We start from the raw sequence: 16,622 nt of genomic DNA, 5'->3' as shown, positions 1-16,622 counted from the left end.
CATTCATCCACATATGAAATTGAATGTGAATGTTGTTTGCATCTTCTATTGAGCAAAGTTCTACAGGAAATTAAAAACAAATGTTTAAGAACTCTATTTCATTAAATCTCTGAGCTATAACTTTCAATACAGATATTTAAATGACAACATTCATGCTACTTAGCTTCTAATACTTGACTAGTAAAACAGTTTCTTCATTCGATTTCAGGATTGAAAGGATTTTTATTTGGCTAAACTGTATTAGGTCTAAGAAACTTCAAGATTTTTCAGGGTATGATAAAACCACATTTAAAAAAAAAAAAGTGTCTTGTTCTCAGGGTAGCCAGACTCACCTTAATGGATCATGCCAATAGAAAATTGACATAAGACTTGTAACATGCAATGCCAGCTTAAGGTGCAATGCAAGCTACCACACTTTCTTAAATTTTGAAATGCCACAAGACTTGCATGCTGCGCTTCAACTTTTGCTTTTGGATGTACAATAGGATCACTTAAGTGGACCAGAGTAGCAGTAGGAAGGTGTATCATGATGTCAGCCTGATGGGTGTTTTGTGAAGCAGTATATGGAAATAGAATTGGTCTATTTCCTGAGGAGATTAGGAAACAAGCTAATAACCAAGAACAAGCAATGAATTACAATAGGTTGATTCAGCTCCTGTCTCCTTTCATTTACAATTTATTCAAATGGATAATTACAAGAAGGGGCATAAAATATACCTGAGGTTATACAGGCAACTGTATGAATAGGAACAGCAGGTACATTGTCATATAAATGACTAAACACGAAGTAACAAGCGTATTAGCAGTCCATTGTTAGGGGGATAGAAGTTAACTATTTTGTGCAATAAGGGGTTTTTCGCCTTCCTCTGTAGCATGGGGCATGGGTCACTTGCTGGAGGATTCTCTGCACTTGGAGTCTTTAAACCCATGATTTGAGGACTTCAATAGCTCTGACATAGGTGAGAGGTTTATTGCAGGAGTGGGTGGGTGAGATTCTGTGGCTTGCGTTGTGCAGGAGGTCAGACTAGATGATCATAATGGTCCCTTCTGACCTTAATATCTATGAGTCTGAGATAGTAAACATGGAGGTGAGCAAAGTTACACACAACACTTACAATAATGAAAGGTTGAGATGAGATATCATGTCCGTTTACTTTATTTTCACCTAGGTGTTGTAAAGGTAGCCATAAGAACTGGGTGTTGTGGGACTAGAAGGAGAGCAAAGCTGAATGGCACACAGGATCAAGAATAATGTGGTAAGGAGTGGCTTGAGTTGCTTGTAGGGATATAGTTTGTTCCACTGACATAAGCACTACTGTGCACGTCACTATGTCAGCAGAAGAATTCCCACCGACATAGCTTCTGCTGCTCGCGGAGTGCTTTTTTTTTTAATACCAACAGGAAAGCTCCTGTCAGCGTAGAGCGTCTTCACCAGATGCAGTGCAGCAGCACAGCGGTATCGGTACAGCTGCAGCGCTGTATGTATAGACATGGCCAAAGACACCACCTTATTCATCTGTGTAGGCTCCCCACATCATTGATCTGTGTGTGGGGGGGGAGAGCTGGTGCTTCAGGGATGTTACTCCCCATCCTGTGAAGGTGGAGACTGGATGTTTTATTTTTCTCCTTCAACCCTCAATCCAAAGAAGCTGGTGCAGAGGGTAAGTAAGAGGCACAAGGTATAGTTTGGACCAAAGGGGAAGCAGGGATCAAATGGTGACTCTGAATCAAAATATGGTGCCTAATGTGCTCCTGGGGTAGCCCAGGGCTTGTAGGTAACTCCATGATCTAGTCCTTAGGGAGCAGGTTCAGGTCCTGCTTCTGCATTATCATCAATAATAGATTCTGCAACTAGAACTCAGTTTAATGATGGTGATACACAAACTAAATTCTGCTTACTCTCCCACCTGTATTTGCTTTGTATTTGTGATAACAGGTGTATAAAATAGGGAAGACTGACTGACTTACTGTGATACAGCACAAATCTCTATTGAATTAGAAGTTATTGCTTTTCTGATTCTAACTGTGCCTAGACTTTTTGCTGGGCTCTGGAGAAGATATTTATATTTATGGTTGGTATTTGATTATGCCCTGCCAGCATTTCAAAATTGTAGATACCGTGAAACAAGTTCTGATAGTTCCTCTGAAGATGAGCCAAATTGTAGGTGTCTAAGAAGTGTTAGCTTGAGTCTAAGGTGTAATGATGTCTTTGCTCAGGTGTGGCCAAACTGCAGCTCCCGAGCCACATGCGGCTCTTTTACAGTTAAAGTGCAGCTTGTGGAGCCCCGCACGTCCCTCCCCCACATTCACCCTTCTACCAGACTGGGGAAAGGGGGGGAAGCTAGGGGCTTCTGCCCTGTGGCATGGTGGACGCACCTGTCAGGGCTCAGGACACACCTGACTGGGCTCAGGGCTTCAGCAGGAGCGGGACTGAAGCCCAAAGCCCCAGCAGGTGCCTCCGTGGGGCTGAAGCCAGCAGGCATGCCCCACATGGCTAAAGCCCCAGCAGGCGCCTCCTGCAGGTCTGAAACCCCGAGACTCCCCTCTGCGCAGGGCAGACGCCCCAGCAGGCATGTCAGGCTCTTGAACTTCTGAAGATTATCGTATGTGGCTCAGAGGGTCAGTAAGTTTGGCCATCCCTACTTTAGCTGCTTTGTGGTTCTAACAAGAACCGAAGAAATGCTTTTTAAGGACCAATAAAAAGTAAAGGCAGGAAGTATATCTTCAGATTATACTGGCATCTATGTGAATAAGCACTTCATAAAGAATTACATGTTATTTAATGTTCTTTTGTCTTTTTGAGACCAAAACTCATCATTTCAGTATTGATATTAATAAGGTGCATGTTAGGACCTGTTTTTCTAAAACATCCAGCACTAAAATTAACATTATGTACTAATTTATTTTAATCAATGAATGATTAAAAAAACTAGTAACATAGTTAAAATTATCTCTGTCTTAGTGGTCTTTCTGCACAGGATCCTGGGTTTAATACCTTTTTAGAGATTTAGATTTGATTGGCTGTAATGTAATGGAAGAGTCTTATACCTTCTCAGAGAATTACTTTTCACAGGAAGGTAAATGTATACAGCAAGTTTCATTATAGCTGCTGGAACTGGAAATGGACAAGTTGCCTTTTGCTGACAGATCACATGGTTTCAACCCGTCAGGGACATCCATGAAAGTTTAATTTAAAGGTGACTGGCAAAGAGAATCAAAAATTCATTGCACCCTTTTTATGAATTAAGGAGATTCCTACCTTGTTTCTCTCCCATGGGAAAAGTTATTTTCTCTTCTTTTTTCATTAGAAATTGTAGGGCATATTGAGGATTTCTTAGTAGATTGTGGAATTCTAACATCAAAAGAGACTTAAACATAGAATCATAGAATCATAGAATATCAGGGTTGGAAGGGACCCCAGAAGGTCATCTAGTCCAACCCCCTGCTCGAAGCAGGACCAATTCCCAGTTAAATCATCCCAGCCAGGGCTTTGTCAAGCCTGACCTTGAAAACCTCTAAGGAAGGAGATTCTACCACCTCCCTAGGTAACGCATTCCAGTGTTTCACCACCCTCTTAGTGAAAAAGTTTTTCCTAATATCCAATCTAAACCTCCCCCACTGCAACTTGAGCAATTACATAAGCAATTGTAAGGGGAAGAGATTTTTTACTCAGTTTGGTGGTGTTGATAACACTCATTTAACTCGGATGCCTGGAAGACAGTGGGGAAGAAAGCTTGCAACCAAGGGCTGAAGGAGCTGCCACTTCAATCCTGTAGTTGTCCAAGGAGTCTCTAGAAAACAAGGGAGACAAAACTTGATGTGAAAAATGCCTCTTCTCAAAAACAAGTTTTCATGTCATCTTTATACACAAAAAAAGGAGAAAAAAGGTTGCGAACACATTTACTTTCTTTGCGGGCTGCCTTTAAGAATGAAAATAAAAATGGCTTTGGGCCAATGCTTGCTTTCAGGCTGGAATCTCATGCTAACATGATATTTTGCTGGGATTTTCCAAGACATTTAAGAGAATTGGGTACCTAAATCCCATTCAAATTCAATGGGAGTTGGGCATCTAACTCTCTTAAACTCCATGGAAAATCCAGGCTTTTATTTTTAGCTGTCAGTTGATGTTTCAGATTATATCATAGAGCTGGTTTTGCTATGTTTTGGAAATTCTCAGTGTGTATGTTTGAGTGAGTGACAACTGATGTAAAGTAAGGAAAATATGAATCTGTTGGTAGGTCGGCTGTAACTTAGTCAAAAGCCAGAACATTTTCTCATATAGGCTTGGGGGAAGGGATGCAACAGCCAGACTTACTTTTTTGTAGTTCATTCATTGGAGAATAAAGTTAACTTAATTCCAAAAAACTAATTAAAAGATGGGTGTTTATAAACTAGTAGCAGTAATACAGAGTGTACTGCTTCTCCTGTGGTGTGGTTTTGTGTGTAGCAAAACTTTACTATTAGTTCTCTATGCAGAAACAGACAATTTGGTAATTGTAAGTACTGTTTTAAATTTTTGGGCTTCCATTTGAGAACCAGGGCTCCTTCCTCTTTTCAGATCCTCCCTCCCTTTTTCAGGCACACTAGGGGGGATATTGAGGTTTTAACTTGCCTTATCATTCTGAGCTGCATTTTTTCTTTCTGTGTCTTTCCCCTTGCTGACTGCCATTGTCTCTGCTCCAGAATAAGTAGTGTGACGCCTCTTGGATTCAAGGCCACCTCTGGAGAATGTCCATTAAAAAAATTAGAACCTGTGTTACAGTGATAGCAGTGATGCAGCTACACTAGTGCTAAGCTCCAGGTATAGGCATCGGTCAGGTAGAGCAGGTTTACGTGATAGTGGTAAAAATGCCGAAGCCCTGTTTATATTAGTCCTGCAACAATAGCTTGCAGTTGCTTTGATAATGATACTGTTTTTTAATGTGGACAAGATCAAAGAGTATTACACTACTTTTATTCATAGTCTCCAGCAGTCCACATAAATAGGGCCCTCCCAAATTCACAGCCGTGAAAAATGCGTCACGGACCATGAAAGCTGGTCTTTGGTCTTCTGTGTACTTTTACCTTACACTATACAGATTTCACAGGGGAGACCAGCGTTTCTCAAATTGGGGGTCCGGATGCAAAAGAAGGTCATGAGGGGGTGTCACATGTTTATGGCAGTGGGGTCACAGTATTGCCACTCTTACTTCTGCACTGCCTTCAGAGCTGGGAGGCTGGAGAGCGGCAGCTGCTGGCCAGGTGCCCAGCTCTGAATGCAGCATCCCACCAGTAGCAGCACAGAAGTAAGGGTGGCAATACCATACCATGCCACCCTTACTTCTGCACTGCTGCCTTCAGAGTTGGGTCAGGACCCCTACAGTTACAACACCCTGAAAGTTCAGATTTAAATATCTAAAATCATGGATTTTAAAAATTACAAATTTCTATGACTGTGAAATTGACCAAATGGGACCATGAATTTGGTAGGGCCCTACACATAAATAGTCCCACCGTACTGTCTAGACCACTGTAGGTCTGTTAATAGCAGTCAAGTGCTGCTGTCAAAATGTCTTTCCTATCAGAGATCACTGACTGTACGATACAGTGAAGCCCACTGAATGAAATAACTGATAAAACAGATAAACAGTTGCATTCACAGGGGTGATGGCATTTAAGGAGACAGACATTATACTGACACAGGCAGCTTAGAAATGTAGAAGCATTGGTCTCTGAAGATCCAATCACACTTCATTCTTTTCAGCAACTCCAGTTTTCAGTCATTCTTTGTACCTTTTGTCCTTTACATCAGTAGTCAGCATTTTGCATAACTCACAACAAGCGATTCCTCAGGATGAGAAATGTTCCTCCATGGTATTTGTTTTGCGAGCCTGGAAGGAGAGTAGGAAATGTGTGACAGCACATATGTGGTTTCATTTTGTAGTTAGTACATTTTAAAGAGAAAGTGGTTCTCTAATCTTGCTAAGTCAGGCCTGTCTACAAACAAAAGTTGTACTGATTTAAGTAAATTGATTTAGAAACCAGCAAAGTTAAATTGGGGGAGCCCCCGTGTCTGGATGCTCTGCAATTGGTTTAAGTCCTTATATCAATTTAACTTATCGATTCCTTATTGACCTATGATAAATCAATGTAAGGCACTCTCAAACCAATTTAAGGGTACCTTACAGGGTGGTTGCCCTGATTTAACTACATTGGTTTCTAAATTAATTTAGTTAAATTAGTATAGCTTTTATGTATAGAGAAGGCCTCAAGAAGTGAAAGGTTTTTGTTTTGTTTTTTTGACGCCACTGTTTTCTCATTACCAATAGCTCCTATTAAACCTGTTTGCTGGAGCATAAGGAACTTTTTACTAAGTGATCTAGAAAATGAATCACAAGTGATTTCCTAGGTGCTTGTTCTACACTATTTTTTCAGTAATGCTGGTGGCAGGACAGCTAATACAGCTGTTGTGCCCTTCTGATGTTTTTGAATAAGAATTTGAGGCCGCAAGAAGAGAAACTCTGCAATGATAAGAACTTATTTTGATGTAACTGGTTTGTTAGGAGTGGACTCGGTGAATCTTGTTGTTTGTACAGCATCAGACACACTAGCACCCAACCTGGTGTGGCCTTTAGGCATTACAGCAATTTACATGTTTAATAATAATAATAAATAATAGCTTTATTGTGCAAGGAGTGGGCTGGTGATAAGCCATCCTAAGTGAAATTTCTCATCGAGATTAATAAAACACTGGACCAGTGTCGGCTGGACCAGTAATCACTTTATAGAAAACTTAAAAATATTTTCATTAACCACTGGGAGACCCATTGCAAATTCTTGAACTCTACAAATTAGCAAATGAACAAACTCAAGAAAACAAAATGTACCTTTCATTTTGCCAGTTGTAGTTTAGTTTTAATTATTTATTATAGTACTTCATATTACTGCAGTATTAGTAATATGGGAGCTCACTAAAACACCTCCTATTAAATCATTAGTGGGAGTGAGGTAACACCATCAGGTTTTGGGTGTGTGGATTAGTAAGGCTTTACTGTATTCAGAAGCAGTATTTCTTGTAAATATATTTTTCTGGATTTTCCTTTACTTGTCTTTTTACTAAGTATCTTTCCCTGAAATCAGGACCCTTGTTTCCTAAGAGAGCAACTGCCCCATTGCTTTTTCACCATGTGTGATCATAATATTCTGTCCTACCATACTCACGTCAACAGACATCGATATCCTAGGCAGAACGTTTTTTACTTCAACTGAATAATTGTTTGAAGGACCACGTGCTCTCTTAAAAAATAAAGATCATGGAGGTTTTATTTGTATGTGATTGCTCTTAATAAAGAATGAGAAGCAAAATACAAACCGACAGAGTTTATTTACCATCTGTTGTATTTTTAAGCAAATTACCACAATTAAGAATACAGGTTTTGGTGGTTTGTACAAATACAATGTACAGCATTGTGAAGTGTTTTTACATGTATGTAGAGCCCTAGGTAAGACACAATCTCAGCTTCCTACCTCTTTAAGATAGGATTTTCAAGCTCTGAAAAACAGATTGGTGTCCTTTCTGTGGACCTTCTTGCAAGGGAGAGCAGCAGGTATTTTCGTGATGTCCTTTCTTAGGAAGCAAGAGAAATCTAGGACAGTGAGCATAGTGATGGTTAACCATGGATGTAGGTTAATAGTCACTCTGCCACCGTGGCAAGTCAGATGTTTAATTGCCACACTCTGCTTTTGACTATAGTGAAAAACCAAAATACATGGGCCTGATTAACTTTTGCCCTGCTCCTTATGTTGAGAGTTAACACCAGTGCACAGTGGGTGTAAAACACTACCCGATCAAAAGGTAGTGCTTTAGGCTCCCCTTACAGGCGTAAATGACAGCACAAGGTGCAGGTCCACAGTGAATCAAGCCCTGCTACTTTCAGTTATTCTAGATAATTATTTTGTCACATTGGATCTAACACAAAGTCCTTCTATGTGTATAACATATAAATGATGTTTGCTAGAATCTAGTACTCTTTGCTAAATGTTATTTCTATGAGAGAGACTTGAGCCCTGCAAGTCCAGTCTAGTTTAAGTTCTTAAAAGGTTGTTGATGCCGCCTTATTTTCCATTTGGTTTTCAGTGCCTTTTCATGTCGTTTCATGCTTTCTGTAAAGCTAAAGAAATCAACACGGAAGGAATTCAGGAAGACAGGCAACTAAATTGTGATTTTTTTTTTTAAACCATCGTGAATGAATGCTCTATTTTTGTTAACTTGGTTTTTTCTACCATAGGTCTCAACAAATGGCAGCATATTACATCAGACAGAGTCCTGCTGCTCCCTTACATTATCTGACAGACCACTGTGGATTCAGATTGGGGGCATTGAAGTTAACAGTGAATTGGCAGGTCTGTCTGTTTTAAGCCCTGCCTAAAGTGAAGGGGGCAGTATGTCATCAGTTAATCATCCCCCAAAACAAGTTAGGTGAGAGCTGATGAATTCATCACTCACTTAATTTCCTACTTCCATTTGAACTTGGTGCACCTGTACCTCATGTGCAGACCGTACATTTCAGCTGTTTCCACTGACACATATGTGGTGATAAGGTTGATGTGTATTAGCTTCAATTTATTCAAGAAAATTTCCTTTTCAGATTGGCTTCCGAGATTTGCATTTTATGATCATATTGAAATAACAGAGCTCTGGGTAAAGGTAAAATTGTTTTATAACAAAATGAGTACGGTATCTTTTAAGATGAGGATCTTAAGGACCCTTAAGATAAGGACACTTTTTTTCATAGTGTCGACAACATCTTAATAGAGACAGTCTTGTAGACACCTGCCCTTCCATTTGTGATCAAGTGGACTGCCTCTTCCTGCCACTGGCAGTTACATAACATATTGGTGGCTACTACAGCAATAGCTTACCTGGACAAGTAAAACTAGGAAAGTATTTAGTGTTGTTTAAGTTGCATTTAATGTGATTTAGCAGCTGGAACCAAGGAGGAGAATTAAAACCATGTGACCAGCCAGATCTCTGGAGGCCACTAGAAAGTGGTTCATGGACCACAGTTTAGGATCCACTGCTCAAAGAACATGTTTGACTGTCATTTTAAAGACTGACATTTTTTTTCTTCCAGGAGAGCATCCATATTCAGGATAGCACTTAACTTTAAGCATGTACCTTAATCCCATTGAAGTTAAGGGAATTTAAAGCAGATGCTTAAGTGATTTCCTGAATTGAGGTCCAAATTAGTATTTGCTACTTGGTAAGGTACTTTTGTTTGATATGGACATATGCATATTTTTATGCATTTTTCGGGAAGGTTTTTTATAGGACAGTGATAAGTGTTTCTGACTTACTATAATAAATAGAGCTTATTTTGTATGTTGCTTTTACTTCACAAGAAAAAGGGTTATGGTTTATGGACTTGGAGGAGTTTGATCCAATACTATCCCATTTTGTTAGGTGTAGTAAACCAGACATGCTTTGGGTTATTCTAAAAATAATCGAAGGAATTTTTGTGGTCCGCTGGTACTACAGAAGCTTGTGAACTATCTTAAAGGACATGAAGCTAGATTAGATATTATGAGAATGTCACCTGGGATGTTGAGAGGCCAGCTGTAAAAAGGTAAAAGGCAAAACTGTGTGTAACTTTAGGGTCCAAAATGCTGTGTTAAGCATCATTTAAAGGAAGCATATGGCCTTAAACTTAAATTAGAACTTCTACTAACACTATTAAAGGCCAGTAGAAAACCACATGGTTTGTAAATGCCATCTGCCTATTACTTACTTTAAACAAACAGTAATGTTAGTGTACAGCTTAGAATCATTGGGCCGAATTCTTCCCTCATTTACTCCTGTGCAAAGCCCCTGAAGTTAGTTGACTGATAGTGGCAGTGTTGCTGAAGGGTAAATCAGGGCTGAATTTGGAATATGGATTATTGTCTGTTCATCTACTGACTGATTTGAAGACACAGGGTTCCTCTTCTATATGTGTTTGTGCTACTGGGTTTTTGAGCGAAGGCATTTAAACATGTTGGGAAAAACTGTACTCTTACATTTTTGTAGTATTGTTGAATTTCTGACAAGAATTTGTTTCTGTAATACTTGCATTATGGAGGTTTCCATCAGAGAGATTTCCTGGGTGCAGTGATGCTAATTAATACAATGCTTATCTCAGGGACTGGCGACCTTTGGCTCGCGGCCCATCAGGGAAATCCACTGGCGGGTCAGGACGGTTTGTTTACCTGCAGTGTCTGCAGGTTCGGCCGATCGCAGTTCCCATTGGCCACGGTTCGCTGTTCCAGGCCAATGGTGGCTGCAGGAAGTGGTGGCCAGCAGAGCCCTCAGCCCATGCCACTTCCCGCAGCCCCCATTGGCCTGGAACGGCGAACTGCAGCCAGTGGGAGCTGTGATCGGCTGAACCTGTGGACTCATATGTGGCAGGTAAACAAACCGGCCCGGCTGGTAGCGGATTTCCCTGACAGGCCGCATGCCAAAGGTTGCTGATCCTTAGTTTATCTAATCCTAGCCTGCTGCTATAGGCATTTGTGCTGCCCTGGGCCTGCCAGCCACGGAAGAGCAAGACCCATACTGTGTGTTAGACAACCTGTCATATTTTTGAGATTAGAAAGTCTATTTTAACATTTGTGGAAAGCAAATGTAAATTTTTCTTCATACTCAGTGCACAGTGACCTGCACCAATGGTAAATGTCATTTGATTTCAGTTGCAAAATACACTTTGCAAAAATCAGCACTTGCTCCCTATGCGGAAGTGTAAGATTAGCATCCTTTTCTTTGTAGAAGCTCTGCTTGCTCAATTCATTCATCTCTGAAGGGCATGTGGACTTGATTTTCTTGCAAAGACAGAACATAGTACCCAAATGGAGGACGTATCAGATATTAAAACTAATGCAACAGATTTTTAGCCAAAATGCCAAGATGCAGCAATTGGATGCATCTCAGCTTGGATCCACGATTCTATTAAACCTCATAATTGCGCCTCTCTTCCTTCCCTTTGTGCCCAATCACTCCCAAATTCCCACTCCATCTCACTTCCTTTTACTGCAGAGCAGAGGACCTAAAATGAGCTGTTTTTGAAACGTTTATGCTACTATTAAAGTCAACTTTCCAGGCACAGTAAGCACCTTCAAACTGAGAAGCTCCTTAGTATACACCCCTTGCCCACTCCTATGTCAGATCATTGTTCTTCTGGTTTTCATATCCTCTCTTCTCATCCCACCCCTTATGTATCAAGTGATTTCTTAAGCTTCCCTTCCCCTCTCTTCTCTGAAGTTAAATCTTTTCAGCAACAGTGTCAGGGCTTAGGCCCACCCATGGTCTTTTCTGTTAATCAGGATGTATTGTTTAAGGCATTGTGTTGGAGGGAGTGGAAAACATATGTATAGCTATCTAAAGCAATTCTAGTCTGAGCAAGCTCCAGCAAGATTGTAAAAAGAGTGAGCACAACTGGGCAGGTTTTGTTGGAACCTCCTTCGCTTTCCTAACCAGACTGAAATGGCAGGTGCACCTATACTGTAACACTGAATCTTCGTAATACTCTAAGTGCTTAGCTACTGGCGATGGTGTTGTAGAAGAACTGTTTATTGCTTGGATTGCTTCTGTTGCCATTTTCATCTGTGTCATGTGAGGCAGCTGCAGACTGTGAACCAAGTGGTTGCTGAAAGGCAGCGTGTTCAGTAGCTTTATTTTTGCTGTTCCATTGCATGCTTTCAGTTCTCTGTAGCCAAGTACAAATGTGTTGACACTCTGAGTTATAAGTCAGTGAGTTATAAATGGTCCCAAAGGCATTGTATATTAATCATTCGCAGTTGATTAACAACCTCTAAGCTTCTCTGAAAATTTAAATTAATGCTTGATGTTGAAAGTGGGTGATATTTAAAATGGGTTGGGCTGGTGGCTTGGGCTTTTAACTCCAAACAGATGAAGGATCTGTTCACTTGCATATGTTTTATAACAATTTTAAGACAGCCCTCCACCACCCAGCTTCTCTTACTGTGGAATGCACCAAATGTAACAGGTGAAACAATAACTGTTCTGACAACCTCAGATTCTGCTTGCCACATATGCAATACCCTGGAAGAAGTTTAACCGTTTTCCCTTTCTCTCCCCTTTTCAGCTCAGAGACACTAGGCACCTGCTGTTTTGATGGAACCTCACCACACTGCCACGAAGAACACCAGCTCATCAGAAACGACAAAAATTTGAGACTGAATTGTCATATTTTTCCTCTGAAATCTTAAACAGAGGGAAGAAAGGGCAGGGTGAATGTGTTAAACAAAACCACCCCCACTAATCCCATTGGGGCACCTGTATCTATTGTACATTTTCTTCAAAATTTAAAAAGATATTAGGAAATATTTTATAAAACTTTTTTGCAATAAATGATGCATGAGATGGTGAGAGACTATACAAAGTGTACGTGCAAGGAACCACTTGAATTATTAGTATGAAGAATCACTGCGAATAATTTTTTTTTAATGTGATGGTCTAATGAATATGTTTGACAGGCCCCAGTGATGGAGCCAATTGCCTGGAAAGATGACTGTAACTTTTGAACTCTTGTTTTGATTCTTAACTTTAGCACTGCATTTTCCATTCTCCAAGGCTTAGTTAGTATTTAGTATGGGTGTTAGCAGAGCTATAACGTGATCTAAAGCATGTCCGAAAGCAGCTGTATTGTAAAATATGAACAGTCTTGTTAAATGAGACCAATGTTTCCCAGAGAGGTTACGGGTAGGATGACAACAGTAACTCCATGTATCTCTAATTTATGGGAAAAATCTTCCCCTGTGAAAATGGTTGTTCTATTCTTATGCTGATATAACACTTTGGGAATTGAGGATTGTTGAAAACATATCAAGAAGGGCTACATCTCTGACAGTACAGTCATTTCGATTTGCTTGTGATGCTATAGCAGTATGGGATTCGAGAATGGATACTGCTAAGATAGGATAGCAGTCGTTTGCCAGGTCGTTGTTTTCCCCTCACCCCTTCCAGCCCAGAATAGAGCTCATGCAGGCAGCTAGTATAACAAGAGTTTCCATTAGTGTTTCTAATGGAAGTTGATTTTATAGCATCAGAGAAATGTTGGGCTGGAGGGGACCTCAAGAGTCCAGCCCCCTGCTCGATTTGCATTGCATCAACTTCTTTGAATATCATTAAATCAAAATTAGAAGGTCAAATTTTTTATCCTCTTTCTTCCTTTCTCCAAAAGATGTTTAGTAATAGTTATTTCAGCTGAAGCTAGTGAATGTTGACCATACTGCTAGAGTATTGGCTTGTTAATTTATTTGCCACTGATTGTTTTAACATTGTGCGCACATTTTCTTGACAATATGGTTTCCTGTGCCCTTCTTAATGATAGAAGGGGATTCACAGGATGCCTGACTTGGGAGAGTAAATATTTATTTTGGAGAAATGAAAATGTGCACATAATCTAAAGATCTAATAAAGTACAAGTTCCTCTTTCCATGGAAATGCAAAGGCTTGTACTAAACTCTTTTCCTACTTACTAATATTCTGATCTTATCAGGGAATGTAAAATATCTTTCTACAGGCTATCTGAAAAGAGATCACCTTTTCCAAGTCTCTGGTTTCCAACGGCACAAATATGGTTTCATAACCTGTGTGCATGGATCATGAATTAAGAAACCTTTGATTTCAAATCATGGTGACCATAGATGTATATTTTTTCCCCTTTGCTTTGGTATTTGGTAACAAATCCATATTTTTAGCAGAGCAGGGAAACAATAATCTATACCCAGGAAAGATATATTGGTGGTACATATAGTCAAAGACAGTTCTATATTAGAGATTTAGTAGTTATTTTAGTTTGATTCATGGTAACTTCATAATTTATTTATAAAACCAGAAACCAAAACCATAGCACCTGTTTCTTTCAAAAACTATTTTAGCTGCACGTTGCTGTTGTACAGTAGATTCAAATTGTGCTACTTTTCATAATAAACTGCAGATTTTTTTTTTTAAATAGAGAATAGTAATTATTGTTCTGCAGTACTCTTCCTTTCTAATGTAGTCAAAGCAGAGGGTCAGCGGTCTGGTCCTGCTCCACTGCCCAAAATGTGACCAAGATATATTATAAATTAAAGCATCTCACTCTTAGGCTACATCTGCACTATGAGCTAGGTGTGTGATTCCCAGTTTCCGTACACATACACGTGCTAATTCTCATGGAGCTAGCGTGAGTATAAATAGCAGTGTTGACGCAGTAGCCTGGGTACCAGCAGCAGAGCCATAGCTTAGTGGAGCCTAGACTGTACCCACCAGTCTCAAGCAGGTTTGTATTCATCATGCTGCCACTGCAGATACGCATTCTACCACAGCTACACTGCTGTTTATACTTGCGGTAGCTTAGTGACACCTCATGCAAGCATGTGTGGCGAAGCTGGGATCACACCCCTAGCTCTAGCGTAGACATAGCCTTAGAGAGAGAGGGGGACAGGGTGCAGTGAGTTAATGTGCCAGCCTTTTACCTCTGGAGACCAAACTCTAATTGTATTACAGGTAGATGTTGGGGGGGGGGAGGGGGAGTTCTCATCCCCACTGGGGGAGTCCTTTTTATCCACGTGAAAACAAAACCACACCAGACAACATGGCACAAAACAGTTTCTGCTCAGGAAAAAGGCCCAGGACTGTAATAGCAGGGTTATTCCATGCTGGGATAGAAATGATTGATGTTGTGTGTGGAAGCCAGTAGTGCCTGCCTATATGACATCTGACTTTTAACCAGTGCTCTTATTGCCTCTCCTGCAAGAGTGCTAGCACACATCAGTTGGAGTATACAGAACATTATCGTGTGAGAGAAATGCAAGTCTCTGCATTGGAGAAGATGGGTAAATTAAGCAAACAGAAAGCTTAAAAAATAGACAAGGTAGCAAACTGTATTTGCTCATAAAAATGAGTTTATTTTCATGGGAAGTAGTGCAGCCATTTTGTTTGAAACCAGATTTTCATTTTGAAGTGAAACTGTCAGGAATATTTTAATGACTGGGAAGTACAGTAATGTATTGCTTTTCACTTTTTGGCTTTAGTTGCTTAATATTTAAGCTTTGCTCTGTGCTACCTTTTTGTCTGTATATTGAATGGTCACTATGCCTCCTTCATTTTGTAGACTTGAATGGGCGGGGAAGATTCACTTTTAAGGTTTGCTCAGAGGTAAATGTTAAAGAATGTTGTGTAACATTTATTCAAATAAAGCCTTGATTTTTTTTCAGCACTTGTTGAAGGGAAATCATGTGGAACATTTCTATGCTATAATTTTCCTTTATGTTTCCTTTTCCTTTCCTAAACCAGAAGGTTTTGATTACATCTTATGTCTGTTACATTTTCTGAATTAAAGTGGGGATGCTGATCTGCTCTTGAGAGTGCATCCTCCAGACTAAATTCCTACTTGACTAACACTGTCCGACCTTGAGTTTGGCCCATGTGGCTGGTGCATGTTAAATCTTCCTTGACCGGTTGGATGCTTTCCACAAGAAATAGTAAAAGCCCCAACATAGACAATGAGAAAAGATACTGTACACCATGAAGAGGCAGAAACAGAGAAAACATGATGACTGTGATCTATGGCTGCAGTCAAGGAGCACAGGGTACAGCTCAAGATGGAGGTACGCCATGGCAGATGGGGATTGCTGCAGTGGAGGGACACAATGGCTATACCCCCTGCATTGGCCACAGCAAGAGCTCTGTGCCACCCATGTATCCCCCGATGGAGTGGGGAATCGTGTGGTGACCAGCTAAAGCTGTCTTTGGTACCACTTTGTTCTGATGGTGTCGCACAAAGCTGCTGGAACACAGGAAAGAGCTGAGGCCTTTGAAGAACAATCTTTGCATGCTGTTCAATCACTGGTTTCTTGTGATATTAACACTTCAGACAAATCCATCTGTTGTAGGTAAGGGTAATGGAATCTTTCTCCATTTAGGCAGGAAACTCCCCACATTGAGTTGCATTATCTCATAATTTTCCCTGAAGGAGGTGAACTGGTTATGCCATGATGGGTAATTCACTTAAAAAAAAGCACAGCATTTGTAGCGTAGGGTCAAGTTGTTGCATATCTCCTCAAATGCCAGAATCTATAGGAGCTGCACTGTCTGGTAAAAGAAAAAATTGCTCTCAATTCCTGCAAATTAAATCTTCCATACTTAGGGAAAACTAACACATCTTTTAGTTGTGTCTAGGTTAATCAAATATAAAGTAGGTAAGAAATCTGTTTGGAAATGTTTATTAAGCATGTTACTGACTAAGCATTTTCCTCTTTCAATGGTGTACAATTTGTCTGAAGTGACAGATCAGCTGTGCAATACAGTTGATAATAGAGGTAGCCAGATACCTTTCCCAAGTATTAAAACTAATTTGTTGGAGTTAAATGATTGTGCAGATGCACCCAGTCTGTCGTGACAGCTACCTAGGATCTATCCTCCATGCTATTCAGACATTTTTGGTGACGTGCGTCATATTTTCTCTCCTCCAGTCTCTTGTGTGGACTAGAAATATGGCATATGCTTTTTCTGTTCGTTTTATAAATGTTCCTTTTTCTACGGCTTTTTTGATTATAGGAACTCTCATCTTCTTTCTCCCATTAGTCATTCATTCTTACAGCAG

General features: G+C 40.2%; 2 protein-coding genes across 3 annotated transcripts in view; one reads left to right on the top strand and one right to left on the bottom strand.

Annotated features, from left to right (window-relative positions):
• PWWP2A (PWWP domain containing 2A) overlaps positions 1–15,265 on the top strand; it is a 39,831-nt gene extending 24,566 nt beyond the window's left edge. For both annotated transcript variants that reach the window (XM_048862444.2, XM_048862449.2), the window contains exon 3: positions 12,117–15,265. Coding sequence is in view for 1 of the 2 variants with exons in the window: in XM_048862449.2 (XP_048718406.1) it covers positions 12,117–12,130 (14 nt within the window). In the remaining variant the exon portion in view is untranslated. The remainder of the gene's footprint in view (positions 1–12,116) is intronic.
• TTC1 (tetratricopeptide repeat domain 1) overlaps positions 5,769–16,622 on the bottom strand; it is a 68,743-nt gene continuing 57,889 nt past the window's right edge. The window contains exon 8 of the mRNA XM_048862457.2: positions 5,769–5,870. Within this exon, the coding sequence (XP_048718414.2) occupies positions 5,812–5,870 (59 nt within the window). The 3' untranslated portion in view covers positions 5,769–5,811. The remainder of the gene's footprint in view (positions 5,871–16,622) is intronic.

Source organism: Caretta caretta, chromosome 8, assembly GCF_965140235.1.
Source record: "Caretta caretta isolate rCarCar2 chromosome 8, rCarCar1.hap1, whole genome shotgun sequence".
Taxonomy (NCBI): domain Eukaryota; kingdom Metazoa; phylum Chordata; order Testudines; family Cheloniidae; genus Caretta; species Caretta caretta.
This window is presented reverse-complemented; position numbering and strand designations above follow the sequence as displayed.